The sequence below is a fragment of the Macrotis lagotis genome, chromosome 5 (genome assembly GCF_037893015.1).
Source record: "Macrotis lagotis isolate mMagLag1 chromosome 5, bilby.v1.9.chrom.fasta, whole genome shotgun sequence".
Lineage (NCBI taxonomy): Eukaryota > Metazoa > Chordata > Mammalia > Peramelemorphia > Peramelidae > Macrotis > Macrotis lagotis.
The window spans coordinates 110320938-110333136 of NC_133662.1; the positions used below are offsets into that span (position 1 = coordinate 110320938).

The 12199-nt window shown below is 38.7% G+C and overlaps 1 protein-coding gene across 2 annotated transcripts in view; it reads left to right on the forward strand.

Moving 5' to 3' along the window:
• The window catches only part of LOC141487779 (uncharacterized), a 201212-nt gene that overhangs the window by 89171 nt on the left and 99842 nt on the right, over positions 1–12199 (forward strand). For both annotated transcript variants that reach the window (XM_074187305.1, XM_074187306.1), the window contains 4 exons: positions 5728–5821; positions 6674–6811; positions 10001–10155; positions 11280–11391. In XM_074187305.1, coding sequence (XP_074043406.1) covers positions 5728–5821; positions 6674–6811; positions 10001–10155; positions 11280–11391 — 499 coding nt within the window. The remainder of the gene's footprint in view (positions 1–5727; positions 5822–6673; positions 6812–10000; positions 10156–11279; positions 11392–12199) is intronic.

Sequence of the window (12199 nt, forward strand, 5' to 3'; positions counted from 1 at the left end):
AAGTGACTTGCCTGGGGTCCTACAGCTGGTAAGTGTCAAGTGTCTGAAACTGAATTTGAATTCAGGTCTTCCTGACTTCAGGGTTAGTGTCCTATTCATTGTTTCACCTAGAACTTTATCCACTGCACCACCTTGGTTAGGTGCCATTAGTTTTCAAATATCATTTGAAATATCATAGAGGCATTGACTATTAAAGGAACCCTATACTTCATCTTTTTTGCAAAATAAAGGATATTATATGATATAAATGACCTCTAAGTGAGCTATTTTATAAGTTTGGATCTTTTATCTTTTGGATTTTAGCACACATGCACAGCAATTCTCTATAAATATTTATGACCTTATTGTCTCCATCTTTTGCTTTGAGATATTGAGGGACCTATAATGTCATCAATATGTATGCAGTAATGCAGACCTAAGTGTGTCCTTTTATCCTGTGCAAGTCTTGTCCATATCTTCCCATGAATCACCTATAAGGGATCCACTCCACATGCTAGGGACCTTCTTTTAAATCATTTAACATTGTGGGGATCCCAATGGAGCACACAACCTATTCATTACTTATTTCTGCTCTTGCTACATGACTGGACCATCTTCTTTTCTAGTCATAAATCTCTGATGAAATATGTTGTGCCATTTTTCTTGTGCAATTCTATATTACTAATATGTTTAGGCTTATAGCTACTAATACACCTTTCCATTGCCCTTTGGGTGACCCTTAACTTTAATTCTTCAGAAACTGTGGTAACCACATCACTGGAAGAATGCTATTATTAAAAAGATGGGCATTTTTATCAGGTAGAAACTGGCTTCTGTAGTAAACTTTTGTGCAAGACTATACAGAAATAGAGGTTGAACAGAGTCAGTCAATCCCTGAGTGTGTGTCTGTGTCTGTGTCTGTGTCTCTGTCTGTTTCTCTCTCTCTCTCTCTCTCTCTCTCTCTCTCTCTCTCTCTCTCTCTCTCTCTCTCTCTCTCTCTCTCATCATTTCCAGTTTAGCACTGAGTACCACAGTCTGTACTCAAACAGGGGAACTACATTGAGTAAATGCCCATTCAGATAGTAACCCGAACCTGAACCCTCCAAATGCTATTCTTTTGTTTATAACGCCCGAGGTGATGAGCCGTTGGGTAAAGATGGTCAATGAACAATCACTAGACATTTGAACAGCTGTCTATGTCTATGTCTACATCAGTGCTATCAAATTCAAACAGAAAAGGGGTCATTAAAATCATACATAAGGATCCCTATGGGGCACATATTGAGTTGGGGAACCACATATTAACATGATTTGTTTTTATTGTATTTTAATTTATTTTATTAAATATTTCCTAATTACATTTTAATCCAATTCAGGATCACTTGAGAACCGAAATGGATTGGAAGAGGGTAAGGCCTTGCTTTTCACAGATGCCATGGGTCCAAAGTCTAATTGGAGGAGAGGGAAAGTGCTAGGAGCCAGATGGAGGAGGTACCCTGAGTTGAGAGCTCATCTAAGATTATAGTAGTGGAGGTGACCTTAGCAGAGGTAGTCAGGACCAGATGTGCAGAAAAACTAGGAGAGAAGGAAGAAAAGGATCAAGATTGAAAACTAGCAAACAGTGTTATAGGAAGCAAATTTCCAACTCTACCCATGCCAATGAGAAACCTATTATGGGTATTGTGGATTTGTATATGTGAGACTGAGGACTGATGCTTTGGGGTTAAAGAAAGGATTTCCTTTGCTGAATGGGTTGTTATTGTTATTGTTGTTTACTTGTTTAAGTCAGGCCCAAGGGCAGCTAGGTGGTGCAGTGGAAGCAGGACAGGAGTTTGAATCCAGCCTCAGATACTTGACATTTACTAGCTGTGTGTCCTTGGGCAAGTCACTTAACCTTGATTGCCTTGCATCCAGGGCCATCTCCAGTTGTCCTGATTCATATGTGACCACTGGACCCAGACAGCTCTGGAGGAGAAAGTGAGGCTGAAGATTTAGCACAGCACCCCCTCACTCAAATCTAGTTCATGAGCTTGTCATGGTGTCACCTCTCTGATATCATGGTCTTCTTTGAAAATGAAGGACAAACATTATTAAGTCATGTCAAATTCTTCATGACACCATTTTGGAGTCTTCTTGGCAAAGATCCTGGAGCAGTTTACCACTTTCTTCTCCTCGTTTTCTAGATGAGGAAACTGAGGCAAATTAAGTGATCATATAGCAATTAAGTGTCTGAGGCTGGATTTGAACTAAAGGTGTGTCTTCTTGAATCCAGGCCCTGAACTCTATATACACTGTGCCACCTACCTGTGCTTGCTAAAAGGGGTCTCCAGGTAAAAGGAAGAAAAAAAAAAACTAACCCTTGACTTATTTATAAAGGTCCTTTCATTGATGCAGGGTTTGTTTAGAGTCCTACTGGCACAGCTTTAAAGAGACTTAGAATGATCTGATGCTTCTTAGAGAAAGGATTGAAATATGCCCCATTGTATCCCATCACCCTACCCCTCCAATCCTGCCCATGTTTGTGTGAATACCTTATAGCTAAAATCCTGTTGTTGAATTGGACATACTGTCTATGAACTGAATAACTGTTGAGAGTCCTACTGCAGATTTCAGGTTTTCTTTGTAAAATACAAAATAAACCTTTATCAAAAAAAAAAAAGAAACACAACAAAAAAGTATGAGCTTATATCTTTATGTAAAAATGTTAATTGAAAGCCTAGTGCTCACAGATGAATTGTTTCAAATACTCCTAGATGAGAGCTAGAAAGTCAAATTCAGCTGTTCCAGCTCTAACTGCATAAATCAGAACACCAGTCACAGAAATGTGTTACTCTGAGGATTCCCCCAATTTAAACTTGGTCCAGATGCCTAGAATAGTGAGCTCTTTAGGGAACTCCTTCTGCCAATGTTGGTTGGCACTTTTTCTGCAACTTGAGTTCTTAGAGAGCTGCTTAGAGACTTTGGAGAGATGAAAGAAAATCTGATTAATTGTTCCAATGGAATAGAAAGCATCCTACCCATCATCAGAAAATCTGAGTTCTCTTCATCCCCAGTATATTCCTTAGGAATATACTCTTCCCTGTCTCACCTTGGTCTCTTGAGAAACTGATGCTCTAACTTGACTCAGTTCCTATGTCACGTTGGTCCCATCAAGTTCATATGCACCTGAGGCATGAGTGCCAGAGCAGTCTTCATCTCAGCCGCCCTTGGCTAGGTTCCAGACATTACTCCTTCCTCTTCTTGGCACTAATGCTGAACTGACTATACAGCCCAAACACCAGGAAGCCCAGACTCTCCCTCCTTAAACATTCCTAAACTCATAAGATGTGAGGCTCTAACACTTTCACCTTGAGTTGAAAAGAACAGCACCAAGAAGCCGATGACCATGGCCCATTTCTCAGGGTCACACATTGGCCTCACTGGGGAGGACTCTGACAGCATTGTTTCTCACCAGCCACTGTCAGCAAAAGAGACAGACTACCTGTACACAGAGAATTAGGCAATGAAATGAGGCTGACTCAGGTCTTTTTTGAAGATATTTGTCATTCTGGTTACTCCACCAGTTTGAAAGAAGCTTCTCCTAATCCAGTGGTTAGCATATAGGAATCAGTTATAGAATGTCAATGTATGCTCCATAGCCTTATCAAAACACCTCCATCCCATGTCATCACAAATCTCCCAGTTATAGGTTTCCCCACCTCTTAACATTTGGAGATATTTTCAGAGACCCCAAACATATTCCAAACCTTTATTTCATAAAGGTAAATGCTATATGGTGGCTCCACAAGGGAGTGAATCAACTAACACTACTTATTTACTTATTAAGTACTTAATTCTCTCATGGAGAAGTGAGATTCCCAAGTTTTGCAAATGAACAAAACTTTCCCAAAAACAAAGTGAAAGGAAGGGATGAATAAGAGAAGTAAAGGTGATCTATTTTCATTTCTTTATATTTGAAAAACTTACTGAAGTTTGCGGATCAATATGTTTCTGTCTTTAAAATGGGATAGTGGTAGGGGTGTTTAATCTTTCTGGGCGCTGAAAAAAAAAGTTGCTATTCATAGCTTAGAGTCCTCAGAGAACATGGATCCCAACTTAAGCTGATAGGGGGCAGGGAAGGATTATGGCACACATTTGGGACAAGAAGGGATAAAATTTCATTTGTTTTTTAGCTCTTACTGCTTTGGCCAGAAACTCTGATTGTCTTCCCCTCCCCAGATTTTTTTTTTTTCTGACTAGGTAAAAGAGGTCATTCTTTGCCTCATTTCTTAACTAGTCTCCATCAAACTGAGACCTGGGAAAGACCTTAGCTAAAAAGGCCAAGGTCTCCCACTGCAACCAGGTCCATCTACACTCGTGACCTATATCTTGCCACTGGGCCCAGATGATTCTGGAGGAGAAAGTAAGGCTGGTGACTTTACACAGACCTCTGTCACTTAAATCTGATTCATTTTCAAGTCATGTTATCACCTTCCTGATGTCAAGAAAAAACTCTGCTAAGTACATATAAGAGATAATGGAATAAAGGTGACAGAACAAGGTGGAAGGTACTACAGGAATATGACAAAGATGGGGTGGGTCCATGTCCCTGTTTCACAGCTATCATGCCTGGAACTAGAACCAGGGAATCTTAACCTTTCTTGTTTTATGAATCTGTTTGGCATTCTGGTGAAACTATGTACTCTTTAATGTTTTCAAATGCATATCATTAAAATACATAGAATTTCAAGGGAAACCAAGTTAATGAAAATTAAACCTAATTTTTTTTCCTTCTAAGTTTATGAATCCCATGGGTTCATGGACACCAGATTAAGAAAACCTGCATTAGAGGGAGAGAAATCCTAGTGACATAACTTTCTCAAAGTACATCTCTCAGCTCTTGATAGAAAACTAAGCTCCTACCTCACAGGGTTTAAGGAAAAAAAAAGTAAATATTAGCTATTATTGTAATTATTATTATAATTAATTCTACATTTAATTTGGATAGGATTTTCCTGGAATGGAAATATTAAGGGCTCTGGTAGACAGACCAGAAAATATGAATTACAAAATAGTGTTTAACAAAAGTTTCTTCCTCTATTTAAAAAAAGCAAAAGACAAAAAACAAAAACCCATATTGTTTTAGGAAAAAAACAGCAGATTTCTCTGAAATAGAACAGTGCTAATTTTTAAGAATTATTTTTCATTATTATTGCTTTTCTAATGGATCTTAATTTAGGGGTGCAGTATATATTTGGGGTAGCATATAATGAAGCAACTAGATGACTCAGTGTATAGAGCACTAGGCCTGGAGTTAGGAAGATCTGAGTTCAAATTTGGCCTCAGATACTTACTAACTATATGGCCCTGGGCAAGTGAATTTACCTCTTTGGCCTCAATTGGCAAACCACTTCAGTATCTTTGCCAAAAAAAAAAAAAAAACAAAAAACATTGACAGTATTGGTGTGCTATGTCTACATGGTTACAAAGAGTCAACAGGACTGAACAATTAAACAACAGCAACATATGTTTGGGAATGACCTGTATTTGGACTAATGGCATATTTAAGGTCTGTAAAGACTTTTGGGAAAAGTTGTAAGTAAAAAATCCAATAAATATATAAATAAAAATAATGATATTGTTCTCCAGGTAGAGGAGTTACGACATTTATTCCTGCCCTTTAGAATGACTTACATATATATTTCCCAGCAATGACATAAGTCAGATAAATGGATCTGGTTTACATTTATTTGTTTGTTTTCCTTATAGATATGCTTCCTCTACACTTCAACTGGCCATCTCAGAGTTGGATGATAATCATATTGGAAAATTTAGTTTTCACAAAAAGGAAAGCATTTTTCAGGTAAACTTTTGTGGGTTTTTTTTTTCACCCAAAGGAAGTCAAATTAAACTAGCCAGTTACATGCATATTGTCCATGACCAGAATCATGTTATTTTAACCCCAGAATTTTAATTCCCTTTTGTAATCACAGCTTTCAAATGTTCACTAAGTATAATTATGTGTTGTTTTTATATTTCTTGTAGTTTGGCATAATTTCTCCCACACATATTGTAATAACTGTGATAGGAATTTCTGTTGGGCATTAAAAATAAGCTCTATGTTTCAAAAACCTTTTTTTAAACTGCCTTTTTAAAAATAGACTTATTCTGGGTGACTTTTAACCTGCTCTTTGAGAGAGAGCATTCTGATTTCCATTTTCATTCTCTGCATTCCCAGCACCTCATACAGAGCCTTCCATAGAGTAGTGCTTAAAAAGTATTTAAATTGAATTGAATACAAGAAACTTATTGATGTTTTTTTTTTCTCTGGCTTCTCAGGAGAAATTTTTTTTGACTTTGGGGACAATGGGAGGGGAAAGAAGAGATTAAACTTTAACATGATCTGGGTTGCCTATTTCTGGATATTAAATCTTTCAGAATTTGTCCAGTATCCTCAAAGGAAGCTGAGTCAAATTTGCAGTTTGGGGGAAAAATTAAACTTGGGTGACTGCCATGAACTGAAATCAGTGCTTAGAGTGTCTGAGAGACCATTTGCTCTAAATACAGCCCTGGGGCTCCTGGGCCTGGGGTCAGCACTGTTTCTGAAGGTCAGAGAATGTTTCCCACACAGTGAACAGATGGCACACATCATCCTACCTCTTCCTCTGTGCCTGAAGAACAACTTCCCAGTGTTTCTCATCCTTTCTCCCTTCAGCTCTTATTCCATTCAGGAGTGGAAAACATGCAAGTGACTCTTGCTTGCCAGACTGCTCAGAAAAATGCTCTGATGGTCACTGTCCAGCAGGCTGCCTTCTGCTACAACCCACAGTCGATCTGCCCCGTGGATAGCCAGGTCAGCCCACAGAATTAGACAAACCGGAGAGCTGCAGGACCATGGCTAATTGAAGCCAACTAATTGTGGCTGGGGAGTTCAACTATTTATAATCAGGATTTTCTCTTTTAGGAAATATGAATCTATGACTAGCATCTTTTGGTATATTATTAGTCTGCCTCTTGCTTTTTCTTTTTTTTCTCTTTTCTCTCCTTTAATGGGCTGGATATTGATTCATTTTCTACAAGTCACTTTAGGAGACTGGCCAAATGTGAGCAATGCATAAGAAAATGTGAGAATTAACCTAGACCTAAGATGAATTTTCCTACCGGATCATAAAGTTTGAGTTAAAGCTATTCTTCCTAACTCACACAAGAAGAATGGAGGCATATTTGAATGAATTGTAAAAGAATATCTAGTAAGCAAAGGAAGGTCAGGTCACTATGATGAGGAAGTCAGGTCCCCTACAAGATAGTAGCTTAATTGATCTTTGCCGGTCTTCCCTACTATGGCAACACAAGTATTCTTGGGTACCAAGATAGAATGAAAGGAATGCTATAGAGAGGCGAAAGGATGTAAGTGTGTTTGGAAGGGACATAGAGATAAAAGAACCTTGCCTGAAGTAATATGTAGAGAGATTAAGCCTCAGGTATAAAAAATAAAAATTAAAAATTAAAATGATTTCCCCAAATCATTCTTGCAAATAGACTCTGAATCTCATTGGAATGTCAGGGATTCTGTTCATTTCATTAACTAAGGAATCATCCCTCTTACCTTGGCTAATGTCACCCTTTCCCTTTGACCTCTTTCCATCTTATTTGAATAAAAGAATATAGATTACCTGTTTATAAACTAAGATCTTCCCATCTCACCCACATCCTGATGGAGTGAACTGTTTGAAATATGTTTGGGAACCACTAATGGGATTTTCCCTCTTGGGTTACCTTCTTTCCTTCATTTTGAGTTTTCTCGGCACACACTCCTATTCAACCTTTTACTAACAGTCTAATTTTTTTTTCCCCTTTTTGTGAAGGGGGAGAAACTTTCTTTTACATAGACAGCTCTTTAAGATTTGCAAAATAAGTGTACAAATTTAGTTAACAGTGACAAACCTGAACCCCCAATGCCTGAAGTCTAGGTGTTTTGCATTTCATTTCTCCCCTAGATTCTCCCATACTTTTAGGGACTGAAAGAGGTAGTGTCTGGTCTCTGCCACTGGCTCAAGCCCCTTCTCATTGTGTTTCTTTAATTTGTAGGGGTCCCCCCAGTTTCGAGTAAACCCTTACCAGGTAGATAATTTTTTACAAGGGAATATTTACTTCAAAGGTATAGCAAGATCAAACATACAAAAGTTCCCTGCACACCTAGAAGCATGACCTCTCTTTATCCTCCTTGGTCCCTATGGGGAAGATTTGGTTTACAGCTGAGTTTAGTTATTATATAGCCTTAATCCTACCAAATCCCAAGTCCAAAGTCCTTCTCTGATTATGGTTTTTTAGGCTTCCCTGATGGGCTAGTTGCAACATCTGGCCTGGAGTCTGGGGCTCCAAGGTTGCCATGGTTGGAGCTCCCAGGTCCAAGACTCCATTCTCTGCACCTAGAACTGGAAAAGGACAAATAAACCAAAGTGCTACAACAGATTTACAGGACCTAAGGGGGAGGGAAAGTAGCCCTTTGCTCACTCAATTTAGTTCATAGTGCCATGATGTAGGTATAGGTGAACGAGACTTTTCCCCTTGGTTGCCATGAGAGAAAGCCAAATAGACAGACATATAAGTGAGACAGACAGACAGAGAGAGAGAGAGAGAGAGAGAGAGAGAGAGAAAGAGAGAGAGTCAGAGAGAAAGAAAAACAGTGAGATAGTGAGAAAGAAAGACAGTGAGACAGAGAGGAGACAGAAAGAGAGAAAGAGAGAGACAGAGGCAGACAGACAGACAGACATACATGAAACAGTGAGGCAGACAATAAGAGAGAGAGACAGAGACAGAGACAGAGGAAAGAGACTCTCCTAGTTTTGTAGTTATAAAAGACTTTGGGATTCTAGACAAATCATTTACTCTCTCTCTGCCTCAGTTTTGTCATCTGTAAAAGGAAAGAGTTACACTCAAATGACCTCAACTTCCCCTTCCAGTTCTAAATCCTTAATTCTGTGGCCTCATAAGTATTCAGTCTAGGAATAGAGCCCAGACCTTCTGCTTGCTAAACAAATATTAAACTCTTTATTTCACTTTATTTCTAAACAATAGCTTTCCCTTTCAGACAATATGTCCATAATCAAGGTTTGGAACCCATCAGCAATTTACAATCTTAGGATTAGTTGGCACAGACAGGTTACTTGATGTGCCCATAGTCACATAAATAGTGAGCTTCAGAGGCAGGATTTGAAGACATCTCTTCCTGACTCCAAGTCCAACACCATATTCACTTTGCAATATTCTCTCTGTTTGACAATAGTTTATTAAAAATACTGTGACTGTCTTCAACATTTCTTAGCCCACAATTCAGTTCATAATTTTGAAAATGTTGCTTTCCACATTGCTCTTTATCCAATTATGTGACCATGAATAAAACACTTCATCTCCCTCAACCTCAGTTTCCTGATCTGAAAAAATGGGAATAATAATCACACTTACCTCCCAGGGCTGTTGTGAGGATCAGTCTAGATAATATTTGTAAGGGGCTTTGAAAAAAACCAGAAAACTCTTTATAAAGACTGTTATTCACCTCCTCCTCCTCCTCTTCCTCTTCCTCCTCCTTATTATTATTATTATCATTATTATTATTATTATTATTATTATTATTATTATCATACCTTGCACATGATAGTGGACAGGTATAATCTACCTTCATTCGTTTGCAGTGTTTGCATATTCTAAAAATATTTTCCTATTCTTGGACAGTAGCTAAGTCAGTCAACATTATTTACTGAGCTTCAACATGCTTGAGTCTCTTTGAGAGATCTTTGTTCAGTCATACTTTTATTTGGGGAAAACTTTCTCTCCTTTACTTCTCCCTCCCCTTCTTTGTGTGACTAAGGGGCCATGTGGTTGGTGTTTATATCTTAATCTCATTTTTGGTAGCATGACTAGGCATTGCCTGAGTATGTTAATAAGTGTTTGAGATCAGATATACCTAGGAGATTTTTTTAGGACTCATGGTCCCAAGTCCCATAAGACTATCTAATGAAAGTCAGTTCTTACAATATTCTAGAAAGCAAGTTCTTCTCTGAAGAGCCATGATGGAGCAGATTCAACCCATGGAAGTGGCAGCACTGGGCAGGACAGAGAAAGTCCATCATTGACCACAGCCCCGAAAGTCTCAGGCTCACTCATCAATCTTTCCCCAGGAGCCCAGCCTACTAAAAGGTATAACCATCAGAGTTATAGAAAATGTTCCCAATCAGTCCCTTTAATTAAATGAAAAACATTTTCTCTGGGACCAATATTATATAGTAAGAAGAGTATTGTTCTGGGAAGAAGGAAAAGAAAGAGGAAGGGAAGAAAAGGGAGAAAGGAAGGGAAGGGGAGAGGGAAGGAAAGAGGAGGGGATGCCTATGTGAGGAATGCCTATGATGAGATCTGTCATCCCCTGGGACCCTGCTGCTAAGGTAGCATCCATGATCCTCTCCCATGCTTCCTGAGGACTGGAGTAAAGTCCTTTTAGGATAGGGGAATAGAGAGTGTACAGGCTATGCGAGCTTCCTGGAGGAGGAAATACAGGAAGAGAAAAAAAAGTAGGGAAGAGAAGACAAAGGATCCACTCAAATCCCACATCTGATGTGACCTTGAATAAGTCATCTAATCTTCTTAGACCTCAGTTTTCTTATTGCGTAAAATTAGGAGTTTGGATTAGATGGCCTCTGAGGTTCTGACCCTGTGATCCCATCATAAGAGGTTATGAACTTGGCACCATCTATACCATCTCCCCACCTAGTACCCCAAACTGAGCAGATTTTGGGGTTTTAGAGCTTTGGACCTAACATGTCTGGTCTTGGGAAGTCCAATCAGTTCAGGGCACCCCATAAGCTTCAGAAATAGATGAAAGGGCTGGACTAGAGGCATCTAAAGGTCTATCAGGTCTGCATCTGTGATCCTATGACTCTGGTGGGGGTTTTTTTGTTTCTTTGTTTTAGGTTTTTGCAAGGTGATAGGGTTAGATGACTTGCCCAAGGTCACACAGCTAGGTAATTTTTAAGTGTCTGAGGCTGGATTTGAACTCAGGTCCTCCTGATTCCAGGGCTGATGTTTTATACACTGTGCTGCCTAGTTGCCCCATACTCTGATGTTTTAAGGAAGGAAGGATAATCCCCTCAAAGCAAAGCTTCTTTGAAGCAGGTATAGAACCAGGGAAAGAAAGGCACCTGTTTGTGAACTGGTCTATTACCAGTTTCTGGGTGTTCCTGTCTGCCTGGAATGGTTTCTAATTTACCTTTTGACTAGTATCCAGTTACTTTACATGCAGGGCTCAGAAGTTTCTGTTTATTTGATAGGACTCCAGAGGCTTTTGTGTCTATTCAACTGGAAAAGCTGGGACTACGTGACATGATGCTGAATACTTTCCTCCAAAGGAAGGAGACCATGGGCAACCTAGGGAAGAAGGCTGTGAGTCTGCATTGAAAGGAAGGGGGACTTCTATTCAATTTGGGTTGGATATTAAACAATATTACACTTTGATCTTTAGTTTCTTCATTGCAAAATGAAGGGGGGATCTGGAGGATTTGAAGTTTTTTAATACTTTTTTCATAATTTCATCTTTGGCAATGTGATAAGATGCTGAGTTGCATTATCATGTATCTTATAGATCCTTCTAGCACTGATATTTTATGATACATATAGTAAAGATACTTACTTTGTTTTCAGTTTTATTTATTTTTCAATTGTGGAGTAACCAGAATGGCACAGAGGTGCAACCTTGGAGCAAAAGAGAACTGATTTGAAGTCTTACCTCTGACATATGGACAAGTCATTTTATTTTTTTAGTTCATCAAATAATTCTCTAGGAATATAAGTGCCCAACAATTTTTTTAATCAACCTCCTTGAAGAGAATTTTCAAACCAGAACTCCCCTACATAAATAAAATCATTCTTGGCCCTCCAAAAAGAGTAACAAAACATGTAAATCACTTAAATCCATATTAATTTACCAACAAGAAATAACCAGACATTTTCTTAGGGAGACTGCACACACAGACATTTAAATAGTATGTATGTACGTATAGATGCAATCTACACATACATATGCAAACCCAGATGTCAAAAGCACATGTATGTGCATTGTAATACATATAAATACATGCACACACCCATGTTGTCCTGTATGTTTATACATATATGTCTATATGCATGCATGCATATAACATATTCCTTTTAACCAAACTTGTGCCTTCATCAGTGTAAGGGCTCCCAAAGA